The 15,711-nt window shown below is 40.7% G+C and overlaps 1 protein-coding gene across 1 annotated transcript in view; it reads left to right on the top strand.

Annotated features, from left to right (window-relative positions):
- The first annotated feature begins 1,314 nt into the window (after positions 1–1,314).
- The window catches only part of LOC101859269 (multiple epidermal growth factor-like domains protein 8), a 55,829-nt gene continuing 41,432 nt past the window's right edge, over positions 1,315–15,711 (top strand). The window contains exons 1-11 of the mRNA XM_035972332.1: positions 1,315–1,408; positions 3,250–3,508; positions 4,522–4,685; positions 4,938–5,093; positions 5,494–6,532; positions 8,153–8,310; positions 9,427–9,618; positions 10,866–11,055; positions 11,621–11,793; positions 13,071–13,280; positions 14,593–14,724. Of these exons, the coding sequence (XP_035828225.1) occupies positions 3,337–3,508; positions 4,522–4,685; positions 4,938–5,093; positions 5,494–6,532; positions 8,153–8,310; positions 9,427–9,618; positions 10,866–11,055; positions 11,621–11,793; positions 13,071–13,280; positions 14,593–14,724 (2,586 nt within the window). The 5' untranslated portion in view covers positions 1,315–1,408; positions 3,250–3,336. The remainder of the gene's footprint in view (positions 1,409–3,249; positions 3,509–4,521; positions 4,686–4,937; positions 5,094–5,493; positions 6,533–8,152; positions 8,311–9,426; positions 9,619–10,865; positions 11,056–11,620; positions 11,794–13,070; positions 13,281–14,592; positions 14,725–15,711) is intronic.

Raw genomic sequence — 15,711 nt, 5'->3', positions numbered from 1 at the left:
GAGAGAGAGAGAGAGAGAGAGAGAGAGAACGTATTGGTAGGCCTATATGTATTCAAAGGCGACTTTACCCACACATATTCAATACAAGCCACTGATAATATTATGCGAGAAATTACAACGATGGCTTGTTGGAATCACTAGAAGGATTGGCCATCTGTTGGATCCATTGCCATTACCTTGGATCAACTCCAGTTTTTAAACACGGAGACTCATATATATTATATATATACTTCCCTCCTCCCACCCCCTCTTCTCCTCCACCTCTGTCTGTCTGTCTGTCTGTCTGTCTGTCTGTCTGTCTCTCTCTCTCTCTCTCTCTCTCTCTCTCTCTCTCTCTCTCTCTCTCTCTCTCTTGGCTTAATGCATGTTATATTATCCTTCCTCCTGCTCCTCTCTCAAGAACGTCCAATATATTTTTGAAGAACACTTCCTCCCATATATGCGCGAATGCTAAGCTAAGGGCATATAGAAGCGTAACCTGTAGGAAGTGCATGCTTAAGTACACACATTCCCCACTTCAGATAACAAACAAAAAATCCCAAACAAGGAGAGCAAACAAACCAAATAAAAGAAAAAGAAACTAGTAATATAAGTAGTTATGGCTATATTTAGCCTATATCTCTAATAAGGCGTAGATTGTGTCGTGTACAAAAAAGCTGGGTCTTATCTGTAAACAGTTTGTCGGACACCTCGAACAATAAAAGCTGATGACAACAGTAGTGCATGAGTTTGTTGACTAAAATGTTGCTGTGAGGGGTAACAAAAATTCTTCATAAAACTGAGAATAAAAGCACAATTATTACTATAGTAATTATAATAAGAAATTGCATACGTTTTTGTTAGTGTTCAATTAGTGTTTTATTGTATTAATAGCAGCAACTATTCCATGCAAGTACTGAAATTGTGCCGACTTATTATAATTTACTAAATTTTTTTCTTTACAGTGGGCGGGAACGAGGAGGGGGTGTGGCTTCAAATGTCAACAACAACACATTTAGGCCTAGGCCTAAACATACATCTTGAAGAGCCAAGCAACTAGAAAAACCAAGAACACGGAAGGAAAAAAAAACCCATTTCCCACTTCTACGGTAAAAATTAATACAAACAATCATAACGTGCAGTTAAGTAGAAGTTATACAGCCAGACTCTGTGTTACATTTTATTTTTAATTCCAAAGCAAAAACTGCGCTTGTGGTAAGCCTAGCAGAGGGCCACCATTCAACCCATCGCCAGTGTCGATGACCTAACTATTTTGTCCAATCAATGAGTAGCTTCATATTAAGTGCTGAATAGCGGAAGTAACTTTATCAATAAGCAAAATGACAAATGTAGTGCTGAGGAAAAAGTCGAAAATGAAATAAATTGATCTGAATTAGTTAATTCGATGTTGGATATTGTACATTTTCAGGTATTGAAATGGTGGTAAGCTTGCATTGTATTTATGTGCTCTATTTCCTGTTAAAAGAACTCTTAAGTCTGTTTACGTGTAGTCTTTATTATATTTTGTCTGTCTCCTCTTAGTCTCGCTTTCTGCTAGAAAATTTTATGTCTCAAAGAAGAGCTTTAGACCGAGGTCTCAGTCACAGACTGAAAGATGCATGCTAAGAAGACTCCGTACGATCATTATTTTGCTTTCGGATGTCGATGGCAGGGTATTTGGTTCTCAGTGCTACCGCTGACTTATTGGAAGTGATAACATGGAACTGGAACACGGTTGGATCTGGATCTAATCCTGGTCCTTGTACTGGGTGGCCATGACCAAAAAGTGAACGTCTCAAGTCCTATTCCAGCCCTGGCTTGCTCGTAGTCTTGTTTCATTTTCTGTAATCCGAATTCTCACTCAAATGTTTTCCCCTTTGTCGTTTTGATTTAAAATTAGACTCTACAATCAGTTTCGACTTTGAATGGTTCTTATTGTTTAAAAAAAGAGCACTCATTTATGAAAGGAAAAAAGACCCCCAAACCTGTCAACACTGTGCCACTCACTCAGTGTTTATTTTTGGGCTTTGGCTGGTTGGGCTAGAATCTTTAAGATTATGCTGTGGTAAAGTTTATTTTTCTAAAAATCCAAGACAAAAAGCCTGCCTTGGTATTAACAAAACATTGTCATGGGTTCATACTACATTCGTAATATCTTGGTTAACATGAGCAGATGAGACTTTGTCTTCTTGTAAGTTTGGAAACGACAAAATAGCCAAAAAACAATATTTTTCTTCAAGTCTTCCGTTTGTTATGTTATTGTTAGACTTCCCTAATGTACACAGTAGTTTTTGGCTTGTGTTTTCTTCTGAGTCACTGAGTAGTCTGAGATTTAGACATTTGCTCTGTAAACCACCACGTCCACTTGCCATGAAAGGAATGATCTCTTGGAAATTTGTGTTCAAATTCTAGGGTTGATTGTATACACACACAAGTAGGAACAAAGGAAAATTAATTGTTTTGTTACTGTTCGTTTATTAAATTTTCAGTACTAACAACATGCCTTGTTTTCAGTTGTGTGACTCATTTTTATTCTTTGATCTCGTTCTCACTCACAACTGTTATAACTGATGAGTATCAACCCTGGCTAATCATTTTAAACCTCTGTTCATTTTCTCTAGGACTGTGTCATAGTCAAGAATTTGTTTTGTTAAATTGCTGAAGTTTATGTTGCAAGTAATGACCTAGAAGATGAAGGGCTTACAGCATAGAGCAACGACAACCTAATATATATATTATGGAATTAACTACCGCTGTTGTCTTATGTGAGCTTGAAGTTTAATCTTTTCTTGAACGTGTAGCTCTCAAGGTCTCATGTAAAAATACTGAAAGGTGGGCTTTTATCATTAATAAAAAACCATAAAAATAGTTTTGAAATTGTAGTTTTCTAATAATAAATTTGGCCTAAATAATACTATGTTAGTCTGAGAACAAAAAAAGAGAGAGCAGCTGAATAATAAAACTACATGATTTAATTTTATTCGGTTGGATTTAATAAATTCAGTGATGATGAAAACCTTTTGTGTTGTATGCAATGAAGGATTTTTGGTCAGCTTTTCTTTTTGCAACCAAATCTTAGTTTTGTATGTTTTTACTGACAGTTGCACTGATAGTATGTATGATAATTAAGTACATGTTTTCCATTCTCTTTGCCTTTTAAAAATTGTTTTCATTTTTGCGTGTCAAAAATAGAAGAGATATATATATAATATGATATATTGTCATTGTGAGGTTTTCACATTCTTATAAATATTTTCTTTATTTTGACAGATGTTTCAACATGAAGCCGATTTGAGTTGGTGGTGAGGCAGGATGCCTTCAGAGGAATCTCTGCTTTGATTTAATTATGCCATCATCATGATGGTACATGATAGCCTTATTCTAGGGCTTTTCAGCATTGCTGTGACCTTCTTGGGTTGCCAGTCTTCCAACTGCAGAGGTCGGAAGATTCTGAATGGGCAAGAAGGCTTTATTTCTGATGGGCCTGGGGAATACAAGGCGAATTCCCATTGTGAATGGCTCATCAATGGTAAGTCAAAGCAGACCCTGGCAATTTTCATTGTCACATTTTGTGTAATGAGCGCTTTGCAGTGTAATACTTTTGTCCTTTGTCCAAAAATATCTCTCTTTTGGTTAAAAATTGTGTTTATAATTTAGGATTTTGGAATGATTATGATGGTTTGGGTGTAGGCTATTAATGATAATGGCTCAAGTGGAGTTTTTACCTGATCGAAGGAACAGATTAAATGTAAAGATTCTATGCTACTCAGCCAAAAGGAAGGCCAACATGCCTGGATTAACAACACCTGTATACACCACTACTGCCCAACAAAACTACAACGGCAACAATATCAACAACGGCAATAAAAACAGTAACAACAACAGCAGGAGCAACAACAACAACAACAACAACAACAACAACAATAATAAGGACAGCAGCAACAGCAACAACAGCAACGACAATTGCAGCAACAAAAAACAAGCCCACCATTAAATTTCTCTGAGCTAGCATGACCCAAGGAAGAAAACAAAACAAAGTGAATACTGTGGTGAATGCACACATGACCTGATATAATTGCTGGTCTCACAAATCTTTTGAGGGTTGTAGGTCCTTCTTGTATTGCACTGTCTACTTAATTGTGTGGTTTGTCTTTTGTATTGTCTTTTTTTTTGCAATAAGTACAAGTTGAAATTCTCTTAGAAGGCCACCCATTGTCTTGGAGAAAAGTAGCAGTCTTAGACAGGTGTCCACCTCACATTTTGAATGATATTATAATTATAATATAAATTAAAGAAACAAAACAAAGTCCCACAAGGAAAGAAATGGGAAGTGGCCATTTGTACGGGTGATTGTCTTGTTAAAATACAGGTGGCTGGTAGAGCAGGTTCGACTGATTACTTCTAAAAACAATAGTTATTATGTCAATGAACTTTTTGAAAATCAGAGTAAAATATTAAATTTTATACTTTCTTTTTTTCTGCATTTTTCTATTCTGCTTTGAAAAGTCTAATTTATTGTGATGCTGTTCAATTTTATTGCAGCGGGCAACCCCAACAAGACGATCCACCTCTCATTTGAGAGCATGGCCACTGAGTGCTCCTTCGACTTTCTGTTCATCTATGACGGCAAGTCGTACAGCAGCAAGCTGATTGCCACTCTCAGCGGAGACAGTCCGCCAAAGCCAATTACAGCGTATTCGGGGCATGTAAGTCATTGTCGAGAATTACACCCGAGCCTGTTACATGTTATTGTTATTGATTGATTGATTGATTGATTGATTGATTGAAATTTATTTATTTATTTCTACCCCACCCACCCACCAACCCACAACCCCAAAATGTTAACTGTTCAATCCAGATCAGGTTTTTTCAGGTATATATTATTCAATTTTACCTTTACCAACTATGTTGTGTTTTGTTTTCAGCCCAAGAGAACATGATGTTTGCTTTTTTTTCAGATGCTGCTGTATTTATTCAGTGACCGGAACTATCTTCGGCCCGGATTCGAGGCTCGCTACAAAATCTTGGATTGTCCATGGAACTGTAGCGATCGTGGGCCCTGCATCAACCATACATGTCACTGCAGAGCTGGCTACAGTGGTGTAGGATGCGAGGTAATTATAGAAGTACAAAAAGAAACCGTTGTATTATGGAATGTTCACAAGTATGTTAACTGAATGGCAGATGGATATTGTTAAGACTCTTCATTCAATATCTTAAAGCAGATCAGAATGGTTGATGCACATGGCACTTGGTTCCTTTACAATTTAACACTCACTTATTGAATTTTGTTGGAAGCAGAAATCTTTTGGTTATATGTGAATTTCACTTGTGGACGCGTGTTTTAGATACAAAAAATGTATACTTGTTTAGGAAAAGAAATTCAGGAGCTGAGAACAAGTTGGCTATGTGTTTATTTCAGTGTGTGCGTGTTTTTCTGTACTCTTGTCCGCTATGTGTGTACTAAACTGTATTTATTCATGTACAATAAGCTGTTTGTGTCTTAATTTGTAGGTGGCTGACTGCCCGTCTGACTGTGGAGACCATGGGGAGTGCAAGTTCCACTCGTACAAGCTCCAGTACTGCAACTGCTCCCAAGGCTACGTGGGACAGGAGTGCAATCTCCAGGTCAGCGGGCCGGAGGGTCAAGGAGGCTGGTATAACATCCAGCAGGAAGTGAACCGGGGCTTCCCTCCCCGCACCTCCCACTCGGCAGCATTTATCGACGGCTGCATTTGGGTGTTTGGAGGTTTCGATCTCAATACCGTCCTCGGTGACCTCTGGCGGTACTGTATGCACGAAAACAGTTGGGAGCAGTTTCTTCTGAAGGAGTCGGTGAAACTGAGCGGTCTCAACAGTCTGCCCGCCAACAGGTCATCAAACTCGTGGCCTAGCGCTCGGAGTGGGCACGCCATGGATGTGTACGGGGAGGGCTTCTTTATTTTTGGGGGGATCCTCGAGGACGGGACACACAGCGACGAGCTGTGGTACTTCAACATTACGTCCTTGTTCTGGAGCCTCGTGGCTTCAGAGAGTGTGGTCAAGCCGGAGAGGGTCACTGACCACTCGTTGACCCTCGTGGAAGAGCATCTGTACCTTTTGGGAGGGAAGACGGAGGACCGGATCTTCGTGGACTCGATGTACCGCATCTCCGCCGAGTCCCCGCTGCAGTGGGAGCGGGTTCTCATCCAGGGGGGCGTGTACCCGCCCAAGAGACTCGTGGGGCACACCACGCTGTACCACAAACACTCGCGCTCACTCATCGTCTTCGGCGGCTACACGCAGGGCAGTGCCCTGTTCAGCGACCGCACGCGTGACATCCAGATGTTCAACATCGACGACCAGTACTGGTCGCGGCTGTCCAACGAGAACTGGCGGGGCAGCTCGGTGCCGCGCCACCGGGCTTTCCACTCGACTGTGATGATGGGCAACTACCTGGTTGTCTACGGGGGCAACACTCACGACCATTCCACCTTGGAGATTTGCTACAACCAAGAGATTTTCTTCTACCACCTCGGCTGCCATGTGTGGCTCAATCACACTTACTTTACGGGTGAGTGAAGAAATCTGGAATTTTGAAATATATACATATATGTGTGTCACGACGTGATGGAACCAGGTGCTCGTCAATTTTTGGGCATATAGAGTTATTTATATCACCTTAAAGCTTGTTCATTTGTCTTGCATTTGGCAAAAATATGCACTCTATCTTGAATTGAAGTAGATATATTTGCGATTGAAGAAGGTGGGGTAGCCTGGTTTCAGTGGTCAAATTAATGAGAAAATGGCCACCAAAGTTTGGTAACTTCAATAGCTTAATAAAAGAGTCCTTGAAAACTGAAAATTACATATTTTGTGCTTTTAAACAAGGTTTTTCTGTAAAATTCACATTGAAATGTGTTTTCATATGAATATAAAAGGTGTTTACCCAAAAAAACAAAATTTTGTCATAAATTGCCAAACTTGTGGAAAATGCCTTTTTCTTCGATTTCACCATTTTGACGAGCACCTTATTTCACCACGATACCTCACATATAGATGTGAGATTGTCCAAGACAGCCACCCATTGTTGAACTGAAAAATGGTTGTCCTATGCAAATGGAAGTTAAAGACAGCGTCGTTATAATATATAGATCTAGAGATAAAGTGGTCTTTTGTATAGATGATTGTTTTGGACAGGTGGCCATTAGAGTTGGAGTAGGTTTCCCCCCCCCGGGCGGTGCCATTGACTGAAGTGTCTTTAGGCCATTCCCAAAGGGGGGACATTTCTCGTTCTAATGCACAGTAGAATTGTTAATGGGCTGATCCAACAATGTCATGCTCATAAAACTGTGCCTGAACTACAACAGGGAACTGCTGCTTTTTCTTTCTTAATCCTTACTATCGTCATTTTCCTCTACTTCTTTTGTATGTTTGTCACAGTCTTGTGACCTGCTATTTCCGGGGTGCCTTGATAGTCGAAGCAGACTTTGTACTGTTGAAGCTAGAGAGATGATCAGAGTAAGTCTGATTCCCTGTAAGGACTTCTCTGTTGACATCCACCCCTCGGCACTCATATGACCTTATATATGCAGTTGCGAGCGCCGTAAAACCTCTACTAAAACTAATAAGAGTAGGTTTGACTCTGTTGTACATTTAGTCCTAGCTCAGGTGGAGGACGATAAGCCTGTCCTCCTGTCTGTTTGCCAGATTTTGAAATAAGAATGAGCAGGCGGTTGATTTTTCAGGAAATGGCCACCCAGCATTAATAGTCTAGTGATTAGGCTACTGCACTTGAAGTCGTGAGATGAGATTGCGGGTTCGAGGGTTTGAGACTCAGCTCGGTCTGATATTGTGTCTTTGGGAAAGGCACTTTTCGCAAATTTTTTCAATTTCACTCAGTCTTAACGAAGCTGAAGGTTAAATTTGAAGGTCCCACCTCTTAAATAATCTTTCAGTGTTGCAAGTGCTATTGTTAAACCCTTACAGTGGGTGGTTGGCGGGAGCACTGGTGTGGTTTGCTTCTTCTTTCCTATCAAACATCTATCGTCCTTATCTCCCCTTCTTCTTTTTTATGTTTGTTACTTTCTTGTAACACCTCTAATCTTCTGGCGCTCATATGACCTTATGCAGTTGCGAACGCCGTTAAACCTCTACTAAAACTAAAAGCCTTTACAATTTCGCAAATTTTCAGGAAATGGCTCAGGCAATGGAATGCCTTCCAAGGGAAGGTTCGGCCATGCGGCTGTTGTAGCCAACGGGAATGTCATGTTCATTCTCGGAGGTTACTCGGGTCAAGTGTTGGGAGATCTTATTGCCTACAAGGTTCCATCGGCCATAGCAGACTTTGAGGTAAGTTTTTTTTTTTTTTTCCAGCATTAAATAACCATTTATGTGTCAATGTGCTTCTCTTTATTCAAACTCTTGCTGTACACCTCTAATCTTGTAATCGTGTTGCAACTGCCAATTAAAAGAAAAGTGGGAAGACATGGAATGTATAACATCAAGAGGCTAGCCGAGGATAGAGAAAGGTGAAAAGTGTTTGTCCGTGGCCTATTCCCTGGTGCAGGGTGAGAAAGGCAATGATGATGATGCCATTTAAAACTCTTGTAGCTAAAGCTGAAAACTTAAACGAAGAAAGAACGTACTGACCAAATGTGAGGCAGCGTGGTGAAATCAGGCGCTCGTCAAAATAATGAAATCAAAGAAATTGGCTATTTTTTCTGGCCGTTGCGCAATTAAAAAAACATTTTCTATTTCTGGCTCAACACCTTTGGCTTTTATGTCAAATTAAAAACACACTTCTGTGTGGATTTCACTGAAAAACTTTGAAAAAAGGCATAAAAATGGTAACTTTTCAGTTTCCGTGGACTTTCAAGCTATGGAAGTCACCAGACTTTGGCAGCCATTTTCTTGCTAATTTTTCCTCTGAAACCAAGCGCCCCCATCCTCCTTCAATGACAAATATCTCGACCTCTATTTGTGATAGATGAGTATGAATTTCACCGAAAGTAAAACAAATGAACAAGCTTTAAAATGATGCCAATAACTGCGTACGCCCAAAAATGGACAAGCATCTGATTCCACCGCGTCGTGACACAAATATTTAGTGGGTGGTTGGCGGGTGCTTTGGGGTGGTTTTCTCCTTTCCTATCAAAAGCTATCGTCTTTTTCTCTCCTCCTCCTTTTTTGTGTTTGTTACTCTCCTGTAACACTTCTAATCTTCGGCACTTATAATAATATGACCTTATTCTGTTGCAAGTGCCGTAAAACTCTTACAAAAACTAAAGATGGTATCGCATTGAACAGCCTAGGGGCTGGCCCTGACAGGCAGGATTGAAGCATACTTACTTACTTACTCTCTCCCTATGCCGTCAGGTACATAAGGCGGAGAGCAGTCGACACAACGCTTGTCTGTCCCTGGCGACGCCACAAACTACAACTAAACAAATATTTAATCTCCCCTAGTGTCCGAGTTCTTCCACCTCGTGCACGGCTCTGTCTGCGACCCCGGAGGAGAGCGTGGAGCCTCGGGACCACTGCAACGAGTACCCCAACACCAGCCCCTACTTGTGTCAGGATGACCCGGAGTGTGTGTTCTGCAACAAGGGCAGGATCGACTCGGGCAACCAAAGCTGTGTGCACAGGACCAGAGTGCAGGTGAGCTTGAGTTGCGTGTGCATGTGTGTGTGTGTTTGTGTGTGTGTTTTCCTCACTTCACCCAGGTGGAAATGGATACCCGGCCATAGACAGCAAAATATCTTGTCAGTATGTTAGTGTTTTAGTGCCTATAAATGGCTGCTTGCACTGTATGCTTCCCAGGAAGTTGAGGTTGTTTCAGAACGCTCTCAGGTCTGCTGGGGTAATAGTATAGATTGTGAAACGCATAGAGCTTGCTGTTGAACGGGGATTTGCGTTATACAAATGCTGTCTATTATTAATTTCTAATTTGCTTTGTTAGTACAGGACACAATTTAGATCATTTAGGAGGTGGGCTTTGAACCTGCCAACAAAGCTGAGAGGGATACAGCATCCTGGCAGAAAAACCTGAGATGCTCCATAAAAGTTCTCCACATCCGTGAATCGACATCAGTTCTTCAGAGTGTGACAGCGAAAAGCTTAACCGTAGCACCATAAGAGCTTAAAGTGTCCATGTTATAATTGTACAACTTGTTAAAAGCTGAAAAAAAATGACTCTTGAAAATAGATTGTGAAGCACACAGAGCCTTTTTTCCAGTAAAGATATGCCCTGATTTAATATAATCTGTTGTTACGGTTGTTATTATAATAATGATGATGATGATGATGATTGCTATTATTATTATTATTATTATTATTATTATTATTATTATTATTTTTGTCGTTGTTGTCAATAAGGTGTATGCCCCCCCCCCCCTCACCAGGGCAGTGCTACTGACTGAAGTTGTCTTTAGGCCATTCCCAAAGGGGAGATATCAACATGTTCTTATGCACAGTAGAATTGTAAATGGGCTGATTTATCAATGTCATGCTCATAACTGTGCCTGAACTGCAACAGGGAACTGCTGCTTTTTCTTTCCTAATCCTTACTATCGTCAATTTTCCTCTAATTCTTTTATATGTTTGTCACACTCTTGTGATCCGCTATTTCCGGGGTGCCTTGATAGTCGAAGCAGACTTTGTGCTGTTGAAGCTAGAGAGGTGAGCAGAGTAAGCCTGATTCGCCGTTTGGACTTTTCTTTTGACATCCACCCCTTGACGCTCATATTCATGACCTTATGCAGTTGCGAACGCTGTAAAACCTTACTAAACTAATAAAGATGATTGCTATTATTATTATTATTATTATTATTGTTGTTGTTGTTGTTCACAAAGTGTATTGTATGCCTGTTAAGAACCTGTAAAGCATGTTGTCTTTCCCCACACAGCTGTGTGTGAACAAGGATTTCCACGACTCTACGGACCGGTGTCCCGGCATCTGCCCGACGCTGCACACGTGCGGGGCGTGCGTCATCCATGGGAAGGGCGTGAATGTGTCTGCGGCCTCCCGGAGGCGCCAGGTGTACATCCAGGAGTGCAGCTGGTGCGTCAAAGAGGCGCAGTGCCAGACGAGAGCCGGTGAGTCATGTGTGGATAGCAAGCAGACCTATCCCTATATCTTAACACAGAGTGGAACTTTTATCTGTAAAAATGAAATATATATATCTATAAATGCATGTACCTCCCCCCCCTCTCTCTCCACACACACACACACACACACACACACACACACACACACACACACACACACACACACACACACACACACACACACACACACACACACACACATGCACACGCGCACACACACATGCATCTCAGGGCTTGATTGTTACTCTTCTTCTCACTATTATCATGATTGTTATATTTTAAGATATTTTTTATTGCAGGCTATATATAAATGCCATACATTATTATTATTATTATTATTATTATTATTATTATTATTATTATTATTATTATTATAATGTTTATTTTTATTATTATTGCAAATGGCCCAGGCAATGGAATGCCCTCTAAGGGAAGGTTCAGTCATACAGCTGTTGTACCCAACAGGAATGTCATGTTCATTCTCAGAGGTTACTCGGCTCAAGTTTGTTTTGATCATTGTGATAAAGTGTGCGCTTGCGTCCTCATGTTTCAGTGCCCTTCGGCACGTGCCAGGCGCCCGAGCAGACGGAGTCGGGCATCCAGGGCTGGTGGAACGGGCTGAGCGCCAACCTGACCTCCTTGCAGCAGTGCCAGGTCGAGGATTTCCCCGCCGGCCTCCACTGGGTCAAGTACCGGGCGCCTCTCAACATTACCTTTCCCGATGAGGTTTGTTCTTATTATTTTGTTCCTCTGTTGTTGTTTTTTTTCGTTGACATTTCGCTACCGTAGAAACGCAAAGTTCTATTGGAAGTTTTTGGCCTTTTTGAATTATCAACCCTTCCAGCCCCAGCAATTTTTGTGCACTTCTTAACCGCAGTGCCAGTTAATCATCTTCATCCAGTGCCAGATCTGCGACAGACATCGGCGATCATGGTTTTCCATTCATTCCTTTGCTTGGATGCTCTCAAAAAAGCTACGTTTCCCTGATCTTTCCCTGTTACCCATTTGTTTAGGTTCCCTAAGTATGTTGTTCTGGGCCTACCCTACCTCGCTTGCCCTCAATTTTGCCAGTGAGAGCCAGATGTTCAAGACCATTATGTCTATTCAGGTGTCCCAAAAACTGCATTTGTCGTTTCCTGATTGTTTTTAACATTGAGAGTCCCACGTGGGCTTCATCAAGCACTACCTCATTTGATTTCTTTTCCTTCCACGACACTCTTGGCAGTCTCCTAAGAAACCACATTTCTCTTTCTAAAATATTTTATATTCACTGTCTTTAGTGATTGTCCAGCATTCACAGCCATATAGAATGTTTAGTCACGCCAGTGTGTACGGAATCATAACCATTCCTGACCTTCATACATAATTTATGTATGAGGTCAGCTTCCGCTTTGTGCTAATTATTTCTTGTTTTTTCATTTCAATTAATAAAACAGTGTGTAGTACACACAGGCGTGACGTTTGTTTCTTATAATGTTTAGTCACGCCAGTGTGTACGGAATCATAACCATTCCTGACCTTCATACATAATTTATGTATGAGGTCAGCTTCCGCTTTGTGCTAATTATTTTTATGCTTAATATAGATTATGTTTGGTGTACCGGAAAGTATGTCATTACAGGTATATTGTGTGGAGTTGCATGATTGTGGGAGTAAGGCATTTCTTGTTTTTTCATTTCAATTAATAAAACAATGTGTAGTACACACAGGCGTGACGTTTGTTTCTTTTAAGGGTTGACCAAACATAGCATTTCAGGACTTTCATTTTGGTGTTCATTGAGATGTTTCTATTTTTCAGGATTGGGCTCATTTTTATTGAAACTAGCCTTAGCCATTGCAGAAAAAGAGGCATGCATTCTAAAAAGTGATGTAGTAACTTTGTAATGAGGTTTAGATAATAACATATAACAAAGTTTATCAGTGAATGAACAAATATTGTGAAAATTAAAGTGTAATAAGGTTTGCTAATTTAAAAAAAATGTTGTTATTATTTCTTCTTCAAGATGAGCATTATCCGCAAGACAGAGGGCAGCATGGGATACATCGACACGAAGCTCATCGAGGCCACCTTCATCTACACCTCGCGTTTTTTAGGCTACATCCACCCGCTGAACGCCTCGCCCCCCGTGGGCACCAACCTCACTCTGTTCCTGGGGCTGAAGAACGCCAAGGCCAGACTGTACCTTTCGCAGGATGAGACCGAGAACAAGAGGGTGAGTTTCTCCGCTACTGTTTTGTTTTTGGGAAGTGTTTTGATTTGGTTACGTGGCCATCTGTGTTCTTTGAAACTTTTTTTTTTTGTCATTGCTTTTTGTGGTGAGTTTTCCATTAAAAATTTTGTTTTGAGAGTGTTTTGTTTTGGTTACATGACAATTTGTGAGGCAGTGTGGTGGAATCAGGCTCTCGTCAATTTTTGGGCATGTAGAGTTGTAGGTATAATCTTAAAGCGTGTTTACTTGTCTTTATTTGAATGAAAAAAACATCCATTTATCTTGAATACAAGTTGAGGTATTTGCGAAAGAAGGAGGTGGGGGTCACCTGTTTTCAGAGGTAAAATTAGTGAGAAAAAGGCCGCCAAAGATAATTATTTCCTTAGCTTAAGAGTGCGTGGTAACTGAAAATTTACATTTTTGTGCCTTTGATCAACGCTTTTCAGAAAACTCCACAGGGAAATGAGTTTTTTAATGGGCATGAAAGGTGTTTAGCCAAAAAACTAAAATTTGATAAAAATTTACAAACCTGCGGAAAAATTCAAGTTTCTTCACTTTGATTATTTTGACGAGAGCCTGATTCCACCACGCTGCCTCACATTTGTATTATTTTTAAAAACTTTTTCTCATGGCTTTTTGTGGTGAGTTTCCCATGTAAAATTTATTTTGTTTGGAAAGTGTTTTGTTTTGGTTACCTGACCATTTGTATTTAAAAAAAACAACAAAAGTTTTTCTCTTTGCTTTTTGTGGTGAGTATCCTATTTAAAGTTTTGTTTGGAGAGTGTTTTGTTTTGGTCAGTGTTAGCACTCTGAGGAGAATACCAGAATAAAGATGTGTGTGTGTGTGTGTGTGTGTGTGTGTGTGTGTGTGTGTGTGTGTGTGTGTGTGTGTGTGTGTGTGTGTGTGTGTGTGTGTGTGTGTGTGTGTGCGTGGGATGATGATGTGGGCCAAGCAGCCTGCAGATTAGGTGCTCTGTTACATCCTGCAGAAGACCTGGGTGTGATTCATGTGTGGGGGAGAATTTTTTTATCAACTATCTTAGTCTTTCTGGGGGTACGTTGTATCCCCCTCAGTCTGGGTTGGCCCTGGATTCACTCTGACTTCATATATTATGGACACCCCCGGAAAATTTTAAAGTCAGTTTGGCAGCCACCCTGCACTGATTTGTCATTGATCCCGATTTTTTTCCCCTTGACATCCTGATTTTTATATCTTATAGAGTGGCAGTTCTAGTTTACCCCCTCGGAGATGAGAAAGAACTGCCATTATACTTTTTTTTACATGTTTTTCCTCTCTGCTCTGTTGTGTGTACAGGAGAAAGTGATCACCATGAGTGAGGTGGCCCACTACGACACGGTGGTGGCCGTGAGGCCGTCGGGGCTGCCCGTCTTCCCCAACGTGTCCCGGGGCAACAAGTACCTGATCGAACAGGTGAGTCTGGAGTCATGAGGACAATTGGTCGCTTTTAAGGACTAGCGGGCTAACCCAGATTTCGGGGGTTTTGAGAAATCTTGACCTACACCAAAAGTGGGCATTGCCCTACCTATAGGAGAAGTTTGGCTTCATTGGTGTGTATATTTGTTTGGTTGTAGAGAGAACTCTCCTTGTCTTTTAAAGACACTGAACAACGGGCAAAAACTTGACCTTCGATTTTCTCAAAACAGCATTTTTCGGGATAGCCCCCTTTGTGCTTAAAATCGACCAACTTCAGCTGTTGCTGACTTACTTTACTTTACTTTTCCGATCCAGCGGCCATTTGGGTTCTAGCCCTTCGGTCTGTCAATATGGCAAAAAATTAGCTGTTGCTGACATGTTCAACAGCTTTCTCGATGAAAGATCCCCATCTTAAAGGAACAAGGTTGTATCTGAAATTTTTGGGCGTTTTGAGTCACTAAGACCATGAGGAGGTCAGAAATCAAATGTTCTATCTGCTCTCTCAGAATCAAAAGATTATCCAGAGTTGTTGTTAAGAATTGCATTCGGGAAAAACTTACTGTTTTGTGAACCTCAAATTTTTTACTTTAAATTTCTCAAAACTAGGCACAGAACAGATAGAACTTTGTAATTCTAGGGTAGCGAGATTTTTCAGAATGGCGCTTGCTTGACCTGCCGGTTCGCAGTTACAAAACTTGATTGGTAATTTCTTCTACTTTTTTAAAGAAAAAAAAGCATGTAAGATTTTAGAGGTGCTTCAATTAAAATTTGTGTGACATGACTTGACAAACGTTCTTAGTCACATTTTATAGCGACTTTCGGAGATTTGCCGATTTTGATAGGAGAGGAAATGTGATTTTGGTGGCAGTTATGACCAATACTCCAGGTATATATTTTGCAGATATGATGTTTTTGCATTATAGCCTCGATTTTGTGGCGACAGTTGCCTCATGGTAAGGCTACCGGATTTGTAATCGTGAGATTGCTGATTTGGGGGGG

Source organism: Aplysia californica, unplaced genomic scaffold (genome assembly GCF_000002075.1).
Source record: "Aplysia californica isolate F4 #8 unplaced genomic scaffold, AplCal3.0 scaffold00650, whole genome shotgun sequence".
Lineage (NCBI taxonomy): Eukaryota > Metazoa > Mollusca > Gastropoda > Aplysiida > Aplysiidae > Aplysia > Aplysia californica.
This window is presented reverse-complemented; position numbering and strand designations above follow the sequence as displayed.